At 40.3% G+C, this 18,346-nt stretch overlaps 1 protein-coding gene and 1 pseudogene across 3 annotated transcripts in view; both read left to right on the top strand.

The window, feature by feature from the left end:
* The window catches only part of EPRS1 (glutamyl-prolyl-tRNA synthetase 1), a 37,992-nt gene extending 35,645 nt beyond the window's left edge, over positions 1-2,347 (top strand). For all 3 annotated transcript variants that reach the window (XM_014252867.2, XM_005523320.2, XM_005523321.2), the window contains 2 exons: positions 1,632-1,696; positions 1,974-2,347. In XM_014252867.2, coding sequence (XP_014108342.2) covers positions 1,632-1,696; positions 1,974-2,124 — 216 coding nt within the window. In that variant the 3' untranslated portion in view covers positions 2,125-2,347. The remainder of the gene's footprint in view (positions 1-1,631; positions 1,697-1,973) is intronic.
* A 4,542-nt stretch (positions 2,348-6,889) lies between these two features.
* Positions 6,890-18,241, top strand: LOC148184600 (calcium/manganese antiporter SLC30A10 pseudogene; annotated as a pseudogene).
* Positions 18,242-18,346: the final 105 nt, after the last annotated feature.

An 18,346-nucleotide genomic window follows, 5' to 3' on the forward strand; every position in this document is an offset into this window, starting at 1 on the left:
ATAAATACTCTGTTGAATTTCAAAAATAATTTTAAGTTATTCCTGGTTAGGCTTGACCTTCCATTATGCTATTTTCCTGTATTTCTATTGCACTTAAATTCAATTTAGAACAAAATTTAAAGGAATAATGATGAACTTCAGAGGAGGGACTGATTTAATAATGTCCAGCACTCACTGTTGTGTGCAGCTAGATTCTAGATATGACAAAGAGAATTAGGCTGTTTTTATAATGCTTAGAATTCTAATGTAATCAAAATGTAGTTAAGATTGGAAATGTGAACAAGTAATTTTACATTCCACATTGGATACTTCCAGTGTTTTGGTACTTAGGTTGTATGAATTTATTATGAGCTGCATATCTGAATTGAAAAAAAAAGAAAAAATATGCCATTTTGTGTTTGTTTCACTCTTTATCTATTTTTGTTGTATTAACATAATTTTATAGCATATGTATTCTGAATTACTTGAAATTACACTCTGCTAGCACTGACTACTGTTTAAGAAGAATATTTTTAAGATTAAGTAAGTGCTCCTGTTTAATTCCTGCTGCTGTTTTTCCCTTAATGGATTTGCAGACTCTTAGCTGTTTAAAAATGTGGAATGTTTTTCGTTTCACTTACAAAAGATTAATGGAAGAATGGTGTAGTAGAGCAGTAATAGTTCCTTTTTTCAGTTGCAAGAAAGTGAAGCTACGAAGTGAAGTCTAATAAAGGTGTGCTCCAGTTAATGGAAAATGGAGAATTTTGCAGTAAGAATGTAAATTAGGTGAAAGAAAGATGCACTGAGTAAACCTTATTCACAGTTTGGATAGAATTAAAATGAATGAAGGCTGAATTTAGTAGGTGAGGTTGCCCTCAGCTATCAGCATTTCATGAGTGTTGTAATGTGTGTAGGGGGTGTCTTTCTAACAGTAATGCTACCTCTTGGTATCAAACTGGATTTTCTTTGTGGAACTCCATTAAAAAACAAACAAAAAAAAGTCAGTTAAATTGAATATAAAACTAGAGGCAAGAGATCTGCTGCAATAGCTAAGAGTAGTACAGAGAGGAGTGTGTGACATTATCTTCTCAGCCTTGTTCTCTCAATTTTCTTCAGTTAAGTTAAGGAAATAGCAGAAGGCTGCATACCCACCCCCACACCCCCAAAAAATGTGCTGTTGGCAGTTCTGTTTTCTTAAAATAATGTATGCTAAGAAAAAATGAAAATTCATAGTAGTGAAATTAAAATGGGAACTTAATTAGGGCACTGTCTTGCAGTGTGTAAGGTGAGCATTTGCTCAGTAGTTTGGAAATTTTAAACTTTTCCTGAAGAACAGAACATTTAATGAGAAAACAGTGTTTATACTTCACATGGAAGAAAGTTGTATTTGGTTAAAAAAAAATAATTTAAATTTAAATGGTGCTTTGGGTTTGTGTAGGATTTTCCATACTGCACTGTGGAGGAATGACTGTGCTTATGTATTTGTCTGATGAAAAAGAGCTATTGAAATTCAATTGGAACAATTGGAACTTTTCCCAATTTGAGATCTATATATGAGATCTGAAGGTTTAGGAAACTTCCAAAGACAAAGATGATTTTTTTAGGTGTGTAACTGTTGGGTTTTTCTCTCTCCCCTCCTCCCCTCCCTTCAGATTGTACAAATCCCTTTCTGTGGGGAAATTGAGTGTGAAGATTGGATCAAGAAGACCACTGCCAGGTAAAATATAACTGAACTGGAGAGTATTTAACAAGATCAAAATCAAAATGTTTTGAATATAAAACAGGAATGCAATGTGCCTTTGGGTATAACACTTATTTACAGACTCTTGCTCTCCTACATAATTCAATATATTTACTTCCCTTAGCTCTGGAACTTTCAGAGTAATTAATGCTGTTTTGAAATTTCATGTGTACTACACTTTATCGTGCTTTTATTTTTTAATAGAAATATTTATTTTTGAATATATTTATTTATTTATATCCTTTTATTTCAGGGATCAAGATCTTGAGCCTGGTGCCCCATCCATGGGAGCAAAAAGCCTCTGCATACCTTTCCAGCCTCTCCGTGAACTCCAGCCTGGAGCAAGATGTGTGTGCGGCAAAAACCCTGCCAAGTTCTACACCCTCTTTGGTCGTAGTTACTAAATCACTAGTGAAAGAACCTTCTCCTTTATCTGTGAATTGAACTTTTTTTAATAAGACTGAAATAGCCCCTTAAATTTCAATCAGTTTTGTGACCTTTTTAAATAATTCAAAGACAAAGCCATAAACCATAACCCGGCTCCCCAATGGTCAGTCTTAGGCTAGCAGTAATTCACAGACTTTTCTGTAAACATCTCCAATAATAAAGATGTATTGTGAGCTGTAACATGCTGTGGTGGGTTTTTTTCCGTATTGCTCAGTAGGGAGGAATAGGTATCCTTTGCTTATGTCTTTTTTTTCTGATTTGGTGCATGTATTTCCTTGTACATTGAGAAAATGCCTGAAAAGTTGGAGGCAATGTCATAAAAACTACAGTACACTTTAGTGTGCTCACATATACTTTCTAGATAAAACATCTGCTTTTAATTTTGCCTTCAAGTTTTTCAGTAGAAACTTGCTAACCTGTAGGTGTAGCAATTACTACCTTTAGAAAACTCCCCTCTGAAGCCCAGTCTTTCAAGGAATATTTTCATAAAAACATAAAACCATAAATAGCTTGGAACGGTTGGAAGAGACCTTAAAGATCGTCTCGTTCCAACTCCCCTGCCATGACAGGGACACCTTCCACTACACCAGGTTGCTCAGAGCCCCATCCAACCTGTCCTCAAACACTTCCAGGCATGGAGGATCCACAACTTGCCTGGACAACCTGTTCCAGTGCCTGACCACACTCACAGTCAAGGGCTTCCTCCTAAGATCTCACCTGAACCTGCCCTCTGCCACTGTAAAGCCATTCCCCCTTCTATCACTGCCTGCCCTTGTAAGTCCCTCTAAGGTTTCTCGTAGGCTCCTTTAGGTACTGGAAGGTGCTCCAAGGTCTCCCTGAAGCCTTCTCTGCTCCAGGCTGAGCAGCCCCAACTCTCAGCCTGTCTGCACAGGAGAGGTGCTGCAGCCCCCTGAGCCTCACCCTTAAGAAGAAGATAAGAAGAGTTATCACCCTTCTCTGGACTCATTCCAATAGCTCTACGTTGTTCTTATGGTGATGGCCCCAGAGCTGGACACAGCACTCCAGTCTCACGGAGCAGAGGTAGAGGGAAAGAATCACTTCCCGGATTTTCACCCCCTTGTAAAGCAAATTTGAAAGATTAAATGCTACATTGTAGCAAGGTGCAGGTGGTGGACATTTTTTGCAGATATTTTGCCAAGTTCTGTTTTTTGTATTTTGCAAACTGGCCTTTATGGTTGTCTGGCAGTGATATTGCAATGACTAATGCAAAGGCAATCTGAAGAGAGTTAAGCTCAGTGCTAGAGATTTTAGCCTCTGGTTATATCTACAGCAAGTTTCATAAAACCTTTTTTGCTTTTCCTACACTTACCAAGTGTTGCTCTAGCAGAGGAGGATGGATGTTACAGAGTTGTGAAATCATTTTAAAAATAACATTACTTCCACTCTGAGTGCAAGATTGGCTTTAAAAAATAAAGAGGTGGCCCTGGCACAAAACAGTGGTTAGATGACATACACTTGATTTATTTTTTTCCTCCTATATGTTATGCATGAACACCTTTCCCTGAAAAAAGTATAGTAAAAACTTGGCAATTAAGAAGTTGGACCAGTAAGATCCTCTCCAAACTTTTCCTGGGCCAACACTACATGTCTGCCTGTTCCCAAAAATCTGGTTTTATATAGCAGCCGTAGTCTTAAATACGCAGAAGACTTAAAGTGCTATTGCCAGATCTCTGCTTTTCAAAGGCATGCAGAATGTTTGCTTTTCCTCAGATTCCTATGGTCAGCCTTCCTAGTCAAAATTTTTAATATTAAAATTTGAACCTGGCCTGTCCAGTTTAGGATCAACTCCCTTGTGATGAGACCCCAGTTTTTCCACAGAAAAGTGCAAAAATTATTAAATATTTCAGATCAGCATGCTCAGAATACTTGAAACTTAGAAATTCTCTGTAATATTCTTTAGATTATGGTTAGTCCTGAAGGGATTGCTTCAAATGCATTTTAAAATCATCTATCTTGCATTTGTTTAGGTATTTTCTCAGGTGCTGTAATGAGCAAAGGATTTAGGGAAGGATGTGTCTGTGCATGAATTTATCTTTGGATTCAGCTGACAAACCAGACGAGCAGCCCTAAGGTCTCTGTCCTGGTGTGCTGCTTCTAATGCTGGCTGGGATTATACTTTGAGAAGGAGGGTGAACAATAACAGCAGAGTGATGTTTTCACAGCCTGAAATGGTGGGTGACTAAGAGTAGTCTGGAGAGGGATTGGCCATGGCACCTCCCTGGTGCTGGGGAAGGGGAAAAGCAGCAACCAGCAGCTTCAATGTCCTCAGGTATAAGAGGCAGAAATGTGCCCAGATTTTTTGGCAGAGCAAACCAGATTTATAAGAATAGATGAGCGCTCTCAGCTCCCACTGAAATGCTTTACAACACCCATATTTTAAAAATAAGATGTGGAAGCTGTTAGTAACTCAGAACAAAGGAAAGGCAAAACTAAATGCAGTCTCTGACCTTATCAGTTTGAACAAACAGCCAACCTTCAACCAGTTGACTGGATCAAATCCTCGAGTAAACATGTTGACACACTTCTTAGAAATGAGTTGCTCTGAGCCTGTAAATGAGTTTGTTTGAAAACAGATTTCACAGAAGGCCAGCCGTATTTTTTTCTTTTTTTTATCTCATACTTTTCCTGAACATATTTCTTCCTGGTCATAATAAGGCTTGAAGGGTCTGAAATATTGATACCTCACATGCAGATATCCCTGTGATGATCTTCCACAAAGAGGCTAATGTTTGCCTGGAAGAGACAACATCCTTTTGCCAAAAGCACAATCTGAGCTATATGAGGAGCAATATAGAAAAAAACTTACAGACCCTGAGTAGATTCTGTCTGTTAGAAAAATAGGTATATGAATGGGAATAATGCACTGCAAACTTCCTGGTGTTCTTTAGTTCTTGTATACTGATAGATTTGGGTTAAATTGTAAGGGGGGTATAAGGGAAGTGCCTTAACATCATGCTAGCAGCTCCTTATTGGAAATAGAGCACAGGTGAACATTTTAGCTCTGCTGCAAAGGGAGTGCTTCATTTATCTACCATTGTTTTGGTAATCACAACCTTGTGTAAGGCAGGGCTTTTGAGACTGCTGAAGTTTGACCTTGGTTTGTACCCACTGAAAGGAGAGTAACTTGAAAAATAATTCTCATCTTTCATGCTCTGTAGTTCAGGTAATAAAATAAGTAGTTCAACATCACTTAAATACAGGAAGGAAAAAAAGCACTGTAGAAATAGCTGGGATAGAAGTGTTTTCCGTGTTGTAATTAGTTGAAGCAATCCACCCTTCCAGGCTAAATGATGTTGTTAAAATGGCAGGAGGAGAGGAGCCCTTGAGTTGCAGCTGCAGCGTGTAGGTAGGCAAACGACCAAATGTTAAAGATTACGTATGTTGGCAGGCAAGGCTTCTAGCAAACTGGACTTTAAACATAAATATTTTGGCTGTTGAAACCCTGTGAGCAAAAATCCAGATGAAAAGTTGGAGTCGGTGTTTGTTTTTAACCTAAAGTTAATTCACCTTGGGAAGCCTAAGGCCAGCAGGGACAATTGGTCAGCTCGGGTTATCAGTATTATCTCTCCATTGCTGTATTGCACGTAATTCATGTAATTTCCTTCTGTCCTATCTCATAACTAACTGTGTGCATCTATGTACACAAATGGGCACTTTAAATAAAAAGCTGGATCATCAATTTTTCCAGGAAGACACCCGTGCTGCCTGGTGTGCCATTAGCGGTATTTTGTGAGTTTGTGTTAACGATGGGGACACTCAGAGTTCAACAGGTACTGCAATGAGTGACAAAAAATGTTACTGCTTCAGGATCTATTTTCCAGAAATGGCACAAAGTACAAGCTAGGATTTCAGCAGCTTGAACTTCCTGTTGTGGTCTCCTCAACTCTGACTTTTATGTGCGAGCATATAAGAATTACTTTGAGATTTTGAGACAGGGTTTTCAAAATAGGAAAGAAACAATGTGCTTTGGGTTTATTGCTAAGCCTCAGCTTCCATGTCTACTGGCAGTTTGTTTAGAAAATAGCCTCCAAATTTTCTCCATTTCCATGAGCAGAGTTAAAATGTGCCAAAATTACAAGAAGTTGTTGTACAGCTGTTTTGAAGTTGCTAAAATGGAAGATCAATTATCTTTGAAGCTTTTTCTATGGACAACATCTTCAGTGACTCTTTCAGGCAGTGCATGTTGATTGTGCTCTTAAAAATCACGTCCACCCATGGATTTCGAATGTCTTTTTCCACAGGTTTATAGTAAGGTTTTTTTTCAGTATTAAAATTACTGACAACAAATGGCAGGAACAGGCATGAGAGGAGAGCTTTTTGCAAAAGAGAGGTCTTTTCTAATCACTTAAAATTCTGAGCAGCCTTCTTACGCTCTCCTTTCTGGGCTTTATTCAGTTTTTTAGGACACTGAGTAGCAAGTGCTGCTGCTCCCAGTAGTCTTCCTCAGTTTATTTTTGTGTGTTTTGTGGGAAAAAATGCCTCCTGAGGGTGGGACACCTGCAGGACTGGAGCCCTCACAGTGTCTTCACATGGCAAATCTCGCTGAACTGCCCTTTAAACTGATTTATTGTTTTACTGCTTCCTATAAAAGTGGCTCCCACATGTGAGCAGTAGTGACAGCTGAAGGGCAGGATCGCGGGCAGGGAGCTGCTCCTCGCTGTCTCCGCAGATCCCGGGAGCGAGGAGCAGGGAGCCGCAGGAATGGGCCGCTACTCGGGCCGCAGCAGCCGCCTCGTCCTCATGTGCGTGCTGAGCCTCGCCATTTTCGCCATTGAGATCTCGGTTGCCTACGTGGGCAATTCTCTCTCCTTGGCCTCAGACGCCTTCGCCGTTCTCTCCCACTTGGTGTCCATGATCATCGGGCTGTTCGGCGTCCGCTTCAGCCGTGTCAGGTGGCACAAGGCCAGCACCTTCGGCTTCAGCCGGGCAGACGTGCTGGGGGCTTTTGGCAACTCTGTCTTTGCCACCGCGCTGACGTTCAGCATCTTCGTGGAGGCTGTCAAGAGGTTCATCAACCCTCAGAAGACTGAGAAAGCGCTGCTCGTCCTCATTATTGGGGTTGCAGGTCTGTTCTTCAACCTGTTGAACTACGTTATCTTCATGGAGTGCTGCTATTGCCGTGCACCCCCCAGAGACACCGAAACAGGTAAATAACCTCATGTGGCTGCTCTGCCCCTCTGCACCTCTGCTTGGTTATAGACACTTTTTACTGCTTCTCTGGCATGGGCAAGGAAATGTAGTTTTCTTCACTCTTTTGTCAGCAAGGGTGATGGATTTTATGCCTGAGCCCGTGCATGTTTCCAGCTATGGCCACAGATGTTTATCAGTAACTGCCAAGCATTTTAAGTGTTGTATTTCCAAAAGCACACAGTGATCTGCAAGGGAAATTTCCTCCCTAAACCACTGGCTGGCCAAAAACAGGACTAAGTGTGCTACCATCCTAAGGAGCTACTTGCTACGAAATACCTAATCCTGAAATACCAGTCATCCCCAATCTCCACCTCTCAATATTTGAGTAATTCTGCTGTAATTTTTATCAGAGACGTGGTTATCTTTAGAGCAGGTTATCTTCACTGTTTGCAGGAGACAAAAGAATTGGTAAGGGCAAAAGGAGAGTCTCACCCTTTCTTGATTTGGGAATATGTTGTGAAAATATTTGACTGAAAAAACCTGTGACTACAGTGCCGAGGATTCTTTAATGTTTGTTAACTCGTGCTTGGGAGAGCATGCAGAGGAGAAACGGGCATACTTGAGCACAGAAACATTCTGCAGGAGGTTCTCTTCAGTGCATAGAGTTTTTACCTTTCACATTATTTTTCTTAGCATAGTATTTTAAAATTTCTACATCTGGGAGGAGAGATGGGGACTGATTTTTTTATTCCTGGAGAAACTCTCTTCATTTGATGTAAGATACATGTGAAGCCTTTTTCTCTCTCTGAATGTTTTTATACACACATACAAATGCATTTCTTAAAACTAGAAACATTTCAGTTGAGATAGGAGCCAGATACTTGCAAAGTGTTAACTGAATGTGCTGGGGGGAAAGCTGAGAGCCTGTCTGAAAAAGCAGCTGCTGTTACGTACTGCTCTAGGTGAGGTAAGTCTGGTGTTTGACTTTCAGGCTGGACAGGGCTTTGGAACTAAAAATTAAAGTTTTGTTAGTTTCTGTTATAGTGTTTAATGTATTTTCTGATGGACTTTTAAATTGGAAAATATTTCTGTTCATTATTAAAGGCATCTCCAGATCATATTGAAGCTTTAACTTAGTTGCAGTTTGACATTAAGGCCAGATGCATAACTGATTTTGGTGGCTGCTTGTTTATATGCCTCCCTGTTTAAAACTGAAGCTGCTCTTAGTCTAAATTTCTGGTGACAGGTAATTTTCTGGGGGATTTGATTGGCTTTTGTGCTGGGAACTGTCAGCAACTCCTGACAATGTCTCTATTTACGATGATTTCTCGGGTGGCAGCTTCTGAAATTGTGTTTCCGAGTGAAGTCGGGGGGGAGGAACACATCAACACTTACAAAGGAATTAACTAAAATTAATGACAATTGTGTAGCTAAATGCTGATCTGACAATTTCCAGGATCCTGTACCTAATGACTTTCTGGCACAACACAGCCATTCCTCTCCCTCCAATAGACTCATGTCCAAAGACCTGGCAACTCGACTTTGTTTTCAACTGAATTTAAGTTGCATGAGCCAGGGGTGAATTTTGTACTATCCCATAAATATAGTGTGTAGATTTGCTGGTGGTTTTGCCTCCCTGTTTCTGGTACAGTGAAACTTCTCTGCTTCCAATAGTGCCTGCAGTCAAGATAATGCTCTTTTATACAGTAGAGGGAATGTTCTTTTCTTCTGGACTTAATTTTGCAATTCCCACTTGGGTAAAATTTCACATTTATTTCCTCTAAGCCTCTCTATATTCAACCTGAGTGGGATTTCTATTACATTTCTTTCAAAAGAAAGAACAGATAGCTGTAGTCTGAAAAGTATACTTGTAAGTTTTACATATATTTTAAGGATATATTAAAAACCATGAAAAAAGAGGGTTTCCATCTCTCTGCCTCTTGTCATCTTGCATATGAGGAAAATATGCTCTTTCTGGAGCTGGGAGGCAAGGTGAACTTTTCAGTGTGTCAGCACCACTAGCAGAAATTCAAGCAGATGGACATGGTGCTGGTGCTCTCCAGCTGTCCACAGGCAACACCTTTGGAGACACCTGGGCAGGTTCCTGACACCAGTGATGGATTGCTGGAAGGTAAAGGTTTGTAGAGTAGCTCTCTACCTCTTAAGCTTTCTAGGGAAAGGGGACAATTGCCTTCACATCTCTGTTCCCCAGGTAGGGAATGGATTTAAACCACCCTCTTCTCTTTTGTTTGCACCACTTTGAAAAAACCAAAGCAAAAATTGAGGAGAGCAGGTCCATGCTCTGGTGCTGAACTGTGTGTGCTGAGGGCAATGAGAGCATCTGAATCCACTGAAGCAAATTCTTCTGTGTGGATTAGTGCCACAATTCATCACCACAGGCAGCAGCTCATCTCATTCCTCTGTTGCAAGGCCTGCCATCAGGGATGGAAAAATTAGCTGGTGGGTTTCCTGGATGCTGCTGACAGCAGGGGCAGAGTGAGATGTGTCTGTAATGAGCCCAGTGGACTCTGAGGGAGGTGTTGTTTACAGGTATCAACTCAGCTCTCCGTGGTTTCCCTTTCTCTACAGCTGTACCCCTCATTTAACTCATTGCAACATCCACTGCCCAAGTGCTCATCTTACTGTGAATATTCTTGTTGAGCAAGTATAAATTTATTTTTTCCAAGTTACCATCCTTCCTTACCCAGACAGATCCATATTCCTCCTTCTCCCATTTTCTAGGTTTGTTTTGCTTCTCACTCCTAACTCTTCAATTCCTCACCCTTCATTTTTCTGTTTTTTGTTACCCTTCTGCTCTGTGTCCTACCCCCTAAGTCTTCTTCTGCTGCCATTCCCCTTTGCCTCTCTCTCTCAGTTGTTCAAATTACAGCTACCCAGCTGTAAACACCTCTCTCTTCCCACCAGGTTGAATTAAGGTCTCTCTGTCCTCTAGGTCCATCCTTGCACTTGATTCAGACAAGTGCAGTTCCCCACACCAAGTCAGGACTAAGAGTAGAGGTCAGCAAGAGAACAGGGAGGACCTGCCCCTATGCCCCTGTTCTTTCTTTTGATGCTGGCCCAGACCAGCTACTACAGGTATAAAAATATTTCTATACCCTCTAAAGGAAGTGCTGTGTAGGGGAGCTTGAGCCAGCTGGACCACCCATGGCAAAGGGCATCATGGACTAATTGGTGCTTTGGCTTAAAATCCAGGAAATACTTGTTAAAACACAGAAATATTAAAGCTTTTCCCAGAAACTGAAATTCACAGAAGACTTGCTGTTGCTGTTGGACAACCAACAGCACCTTCAGCTAGGGTTTTCTGACACTTTTGAGGTCTTGTATCTTATGCAGAAAGTTCTGGCACAAAGATGAAGAACGTGACTGAGTAACAAACAGATGAAAAAAAAAAACCCCATCATGCTCTCATAATAAATACCAGACAATTTTAATACTGGCCATACACCTTACAATCTGTCATAAAAATACAGAAGCCTGTTTTACTGCACACAGAGACACAATTAGTCTGTCTAGGTCAGTGCAATTGTCTCTTCTACTCATTTATACACAGTTTTAAACTGTTACAGGAATCACAGTTTGAAAAACACCATATTAGTCTGATCATAGTAATTCTCTCTTGTTTGTCTTGAGAAAATGAATAAAGGTTTAACCTGGAGAAAACATTTGTTCTGTTACCTTGTGATCTGTACAGGGAGGTGGGGAGGGAAGTAGGAAATAAAGATGTCACCCAGCCTAACCCACCTGACACTGAGCCACTCACAAAATCTCTCAGACTGGGAGAAACAGCTCTCATCTTCTCATGAGAGACCTCATGGCCTTTGCATAACTCATTAAATAAAACATGTTCTGTGTTAGCAGCCAAGTGCCTTTTGCTTTTAATGTCCCTATTTGTGCAATTTAGCAGGTATGTGAGCTTTAAGTGTGGCATCACTGCTGGATCTTGAGTTTCCTCTTTCAGTGTGCACCAGCAGCCTGCCTCTCAGATAAGAGCTGGAAAGTAAGCTAGCAGTCACATAAACGGAAAACATCCCTTCTTTTCTCCTTCCAGGCCTATGCAGAGTGAGTTTGTTTATTCTGAGGCTTGCTGTGAGGTAAATCTTTTTTCCAGGCTTTGTAAGCAGGAAAGATTTGGGGACAGATGTGTGAATGAAGAGAGGCACTCACCTTTACTGGCTGGGTGATTTGGGAAGGATTCGTTGCTGAACTAAATATTCACATCTGTTGGTGCAAACATGCTGATCACAGGCGAAATGAGAACATTTATAGAACAAAATAAGTGAATAAATAGCTGCTTAATCTGTATCTTGATGTCACAGACCTTCCCAGTGGTGACCTGGCAAGCTAAAATGTGCAGGTATCAAAGAACAATTGTACTTGTAGCTGTGCTCTCTGATTCAATGGTTGCAAAAATGCATACTGCAGGTGGCAAAAATGGCCTGGGAATTAAATTTCCAGGGAAAAGGATTTCAGTTTCTTAGGTTGTCAGTCTGAAGAATTTCATGATGACTTAATTTAAACCCATTTAAAAGAGCAAAGTAAGCTCCCTCTTTAGAATAACTTTCTTTCTCAAATGCACTGCTGAAAGTGTGACAGGCTTTGCCTGGTGATGGTGACTTAGACACCTTCAAAGGAATTAGAAGCAACACCTGTAACAACAAACCTCTTTGTTCTTTGGCTTTGCTTTTCACACCTGAAAAGCCTAAAATCCTTTCCTCAAGATCAGCATCATTCTGTGCTTCCTCTCTTTTGAGTGTATTTTCATGAGGTTGATTTTATTTTTCCCTGAAAGCCTTCAGGAAACCCTTCATGCCAATTCATCCCCTGGCTGCATTCATACAGATGATTGCAGAATGCACAGCATCAGAATTTGCCAAAAGACAGTTCTGTCACACAGTGCATCCTCTTCCACAGGATTTATGTTGTCTCTGTAGTGCACTGTGACATCCAACTCCTAAATTTATGTTATGCATAAATGAAATAATGTATTCTTTATGCATTTATTTCCATAAATCCCAGAGGTGTTAATGTGTTGGCGTGCAGGTAAACAGAGCCTACTGTAACAAAATATTTAGATTTTATGGCTTTGCTGGATGTAGTCCTCTCAAATGGAATAAAATGGCCAAAGGACACTCTCAAAATATTTTTAAGTGTTTATCAAATGCCTAAGACTGGACACATATTTATCTGAAGATCATCTTTAGTTTAATAGTGTGGCAAATAGTGCTCACCAAAATTTTCCCAAGCTTTTCTGAGCAGCCACTGCAAAGGTAACCAGATTTGTGTTAATTTATATTCAGTGGAGCTCTAAAACAAAGTCTTCTAAAAAAGAAAAGGCAACACACTGTGAAAGTTTATTTAGCAATGTTCTTCACTAAATTTCCTTCAGAATTTTGGGTACTCTTCAAAGAAACTTAAGAAGAGAATCTGAGGATTAGTTGTCAATGAGAAAAACGTGCATCAAAGTGAGTAAAATGAAATGTTTTAGGGCTATGTTGTGTCCAGAATGGAAAGTGTAGAATGAAAAAGTGAAGGCTTTGGGTAAAGCAAGCAAAGCATCCCTGGATGTTTTATGCAACACCATAAAGGTGATATTAAACTCTCTGAACCTAGATTCCAACAGTGCTAGCACTGCTGAACTTTGGGTGCCTACATTCACTTTCAACCTTGAACCAATTTCTTAGTAAGGGCATGGACAGACTCTGAGTTACATCACAGGAGTGATATATCTGGGGTGAGCTGTAAGGAAATAAAAGGACTCTAAGATGACTGAGTTCGAAGTCATAAATTGTTTCAATACAATAGAGTTTTGAAGGCTGACATGTTTTATACATTAACTGCAATTGCTTTATTTGGACATTCTGCAGACAGTTTGACACAGGCATAAGTCTGGTATCAGTTTCAGTCTATAAATGCTGCTGATATAGAAAATTAAGCTTTTGCAGTAGGACTCAATGCAATTTACAGTGATGAGTGGTTTTCTCATCTTCATGTTCTTGCAATGTGCCATGCTACCTGGAAAAGGTCATATGTAGATATAAATATACACACATGTACATTTATATGAGAAACGTAACAGAACTACACTTTTTAAACAAGTGAAGTATTTGAAATGTTTTGGGAAACTTTATTGAGGTGATAGAGCAGAGACTGACTGGATATGTCCTAAAGTATGCAAAAAGTTTTTTATGCTGGGTATTAAGTGCAGAGAATGGTGATATTTAACAGAAAACACTGAACAACCATCTTAAAATAAGAAAAAATATAACAGAGACATTCCAGCCTAGGAATTAAATAATCCCAAAGTCTCATCATTTCAGATTGACCCACCAGTATATTCAAGTGAAATGTTGGACAGTGTGAAAAATACATCCTCAGGCCAAACACCAGTACAGGGTTTCTCCCCAGGACAGTTTCAGGACTGTCATGAAGAGTCACAGCTGTGATTAAAAATCCAGGAACATTCACCTCTGTATTCTGCCAAGGACACTGATAAAACTTTTCCCCACACTACTGAAGTCTTGCCAGTCTAGGCTTCTGCTCCCTGGATTGATGCAGACCTAGTGACTTGCCAGCCATTCCACCTTTCAGTCTACGCTGAGAAACCCCATCTTCCTCTTCCAGGTGTGAGAGGGAGATACAAATAAAATGAGCAAGAAATGAGGAACAAACTACCTTCTACAACTAGGTCTGTTGTCAGGTGTTTATTTTGTTCTTCATTTTGTGGTTGAATTTATCTGTGGCAGAAGCCAACCACATGGTTTCCATTTAGATTTGCTATTAATTTGGTCGATAATTCCTAATTTAGAGAAACAAACTTGATAAGCTTCACAGTCAAGGCTGTCACCAGGTCTTCTTGGAATGAAATTTAAAGTCCACCTAGGACTAGTCCACTTAGTTTCAGGCTAGGGATGCTGCCTTTAAATGTCACGTGCCCAGGATCAGCCTCAGCTTTTTAGTACAAATGTGATATTTTCCTCCCCACAGCCTTAAAGAAGCATAACTCCTTCAATTTGTAGAGCAGTGTCTGGGCATTGGCTTCTTTTATTCTCTAGTTTCTTCCAGGTCATTCCTGAAATGTCTTTTGTAAATAATTTTTATGATGGGTTGAAAAGTTAAGTCTGACAGGACTTTGATAAGCAGAATGGAAAGAGATCTCTCTTAATGTTAATGCTAATACTTCCTTACTTTCATGATTCTTTTTGCTATCCAAATTCTACAGAAGCACAAGACTATGAGTGACCTTGTTTTCATTCAGCAGTAGAAGAAAATTCCCACCATTACTGCTGTTATTGTTGCCATATTTCATAATTACAGAGATACCCTACTTTCAAAGTCTGGTGATGGCTTCTGTGGAAGGAATGAAGTACATTTTTACCTACCACCTTGGAAATTAATAAGGAGGATGTGGCAAAACCCTGCAAAACCAAGAGTGGCACAGGGCAAGTCAGTAACCATTGAATGTTTGTCCTGTCTTCTGAAACAAGAACATGTTAAGTGAAACTAGCAGGATTCAGATTCAAAACAAGGAGAAGAAAGGCAATGGGCTGAGAGAACTGAGGTTGTTCAGCCTGGAGAAGGGAAGGCTCTGGGGAGACCTTAAAGCACCTTCCATTATCTAAAGGAGCCCACAAGAGAGCAGGAGATGGACTTTTTACAAGTCAGGACAAGGGGGAATGGCTTCAAACTGGCAGAGGGTAGGTTTAGATTAGATATTAGGAAGGTATTCTTTACTCTGAGGGTGGTGAGGCACTGGAATACATTACCCAGAGAAACTGTGGATGCCCCATCCTTGGAAGTGCTCCTGAGCAGGTTGGATGGGGCTTTGAGCAACCTGTCCATGTCTCTTCCTGTGGCAGGGAGGTTCCAAACTAATTATCCTATGTTTCTTCACACCATGAGAGGTGATGTGTGGAGCTTTTTTCCAATGCTGAAGTCTGCATTGCTGAGCGAGAGGCTGGACTAGGACATGAAAGAAAAATCCATTGAGGGCTACTAGATACAGATATCTAGTTCAGAAACTCACTTGGGCTGAAAATACTTGAAGAATAAGAGAGTATTAAGGGAAAGTATAATATATACTTACCCTGCTTTACTCTTACCTAAGCATCCCCTTATGGCCACAAGTGGGGACAGCCTCTTGGCTGCCCATGGCTAAGTGTTAAAAATTGCTTTGCTGAGTACTTTGAAAGCTTGGTACACAGAGATCTTGAAGGTTACAGCTTTGCATCTTTGGGGTTCAGGAGGGAAGTTTTCTTGTTTCTGATAATTTTAGTACTTCTGAAGAATTTTTCTAATTTCTGTTCCTGGTTAGGATGAGGAAACCGCAGCTTTTCTAGCAGCATTGTAGCTGAAAGTAAAGTTGGCAAATCATTCAGAAAACTGAGGTGCTGGACAACCTTTTCTGTACCTCCTAAGAACTTGTTCCAACTCAGCATAGTCAGAAATGGAGAGCCTGGGATATTTAAGCCTCTTCTTAGTTTAATAATATGTAGCTTGTTCAGGCCATCTCAGGACTGGATGACCAAGGGAAATCATAACATTCTGCTGTTGAATGTCCAGTCAGTGTGAAACACAGGCGGATGCCAAGCACACTGCAGAGCAATCATACACAAGGTTCCTTTCTAAAAGGGTTTGAGACCAAATGTTCTGATACTGCAGGGGGATTGGTGCTTGTAGAATGGAAGTGCCAGAAAGTGGGAAGAGCCTGAGTTAAAACACTGGTAATGGGGTCAGTGACTCCTATGTTCATGATCATGGCTTTCTTTTGGACTGTGTGGAAGGAAGTCAAGGTGCAAAAGAGCTGCAGGGATAACACACACTTTATTCTGGATATTCACCTGAATTAATTATTATTGTTATTGAAAGCAACAACTTATTGAATGAGAATGATTAGGGTAACTTTACTCACCTGGCAGTTTTAGGTGTCTTTTGTCTTGAAACGAATGTGGCACCTGGATGAAGAGGGACAGGAATGCATAATGAGAAGAGCAAAAGCTTGGATTTTGAGGAGGATTTTAAGCAGCCATAGTGCAAAAGTCCTTGCATAGATGAAGACCTGGTCAGAAGATGTCCTGGTTTTGGCTGGGATAGTTCATTTTCTTCATAGAAACTGGTACAGAACTGTATTTTGGATTCAGCATAAGAAAAGAACTGCTAGCACTCTGGTGTTTTAGTTGTTGATGAGTGGCGCTTACTCTAAGTCAAAGAATTTCAGTTTTCCGTGCTCTGCCAGCGAGGAGCTGCCCAAGAAGCTGAGAAGGAGCACAGCCAGAACAGGCAGGACCTGAATTGGTCAAAGGGGTATTCCATACAGCAGAGTCATTCTCAGAACATAAGTTAAGAGAAGTTGGTCAGAAGTCATTGATCACAGCTGGACATTGGTCAGAGGGTGGACAGGATGGTGAGCAACTGTTCGTGCATCACTTGTTTTTTTGGCTTATTTTTGGTTTGTTTTTTTTTTCTGAATTTGTTTTTACTTTGTTTAGAATATTGAACTGTTCTTATCTCAACCCATAAGGTTTTTTAATTTTTTTTTTCCTGATTCTTCTCCCCATCCCCCTGGGGTGGGGGAGACCAAGCTGCTGAGTGGCAGGCAGAGATGCCAGCTGGGTTTAAATTGTGACAGAAGATGAGAAAGCAGAAAGCAGGAGTGAGTGATTAGTTCCATAAAAATGTGCTAAATGTTCAGAACAGAAAAGTGAATCAAATGTGAGACCACACAGACAAAGGAGACAGTCAGGATTTTCGTTGTTCCTCTGTGCTAGTGTATCTGTGTATCTCCTGTTCCTCTGTATCTGCCCTGCCTTTTGAAGACTGTGCAGGTTTGGTTCCCTCGTGTCCCAAAGGTGTAGATGAGAACTGGAAGTAGTCCAGACACGGATCTGTGATCTGACCCAGCAGACACCGCTCTGCTCTTGTGTCAGTGTGTGGCTGTGCCGTGACAAGCAGATGGAGATGTGTGAGCTTGACAGAAGGAATAATCAGTGGATCAGCAGATCCAGTGTCAGAGCTGAGGCTCTGAACACATTGAGTTTCTGACACCTTCAGAGAGTCAGGTGTAATTGTGCTCCATGTCAGAGGACTTAGTCAGAGCCTTATTTGCTGAAAACAATATTTTTAACACTATTTCTTCAAGATAACTGTGATATTTTTATGTTTTGAAGTGAGTTCAGGGCTATGAAACTTCTTTTTTTTTTTTTTCAAAGAAGATTGATGTATATTTTTCACAGGAGGATTAATGATGTTTCAGATACTTGTATTATGTCTTCCTAAAATTAAAGCCAGTGGAAATTCCTTTCAGTTCTATGAAGGTGCAATTAGCTGGGCTTCAGAGAGCTGTCTTTTTTTTTTATTATTATTTTTTATTTTTTTTTTTGTGAAGTGCCAGAGGCAGAGTTTTCTATCCTTAATTATATAGTAAAGAAGATGTAGTCTGTTTAAAATGTATATCTATTTAACTTTCTATAACTCAGATTTTTCTTCTTATTGTTCTACCTATGTGCTTTTGATTTGGCACAGACATTAAACATCTCTTATCCTATGTCGGTAGTTGCAATTCTGGAGCTGAATTGTGTGTTGATGTAATTTATTCTATCCTCTCCCACAATTTTGTTTATTTTTATGGTATGGTTCATTTCAATAGATTTATTTTTATGCATTTGTTAATTTGCGTATTGCAGGATATTGAATGTGTGAATCTCTGCTTAACTGGGAGTTGTGTGATAATTCTTTGCAGGGGAGACTATCCCCTGAAAGGCTGCTCAAGTCCACTCCAGAGGTTAACACATGTCTTGGGTTCTGTGCACAGAATTAGGTGAAATGGAGAGGCCTCATTTAAAAGATGTCTTCAAGCAGGGGCTCAACTCAATCAACAGCAGTGACAATGCAATTCTTCAGAGTTAGAACAAAGAGGAAATTCCTGAAGTTCTAAAGGAATTTCTGGTTGTAGAGAACACTGCCTTGGGTATGTGGGACAAGATAAATGCTGGTTTCAGACCTGACAGAAAT

This window comes from Pseudopodoces humilis, chromosome 3 (genome assembly GCF_049639895.1).
Source record: "Pseudopodoces humilis isolate 2021_Gansu_Grassland_sample_001 chromosome 3, ASM4963989v1, whole genome shotgun sequence".
Classification (NCBI taxonomy): Eukaryota; Metazoa; Chordata; class Aves; order Passeriformes; family Paridae; genus Pseudopodoces; species Pseudopodoces humilis.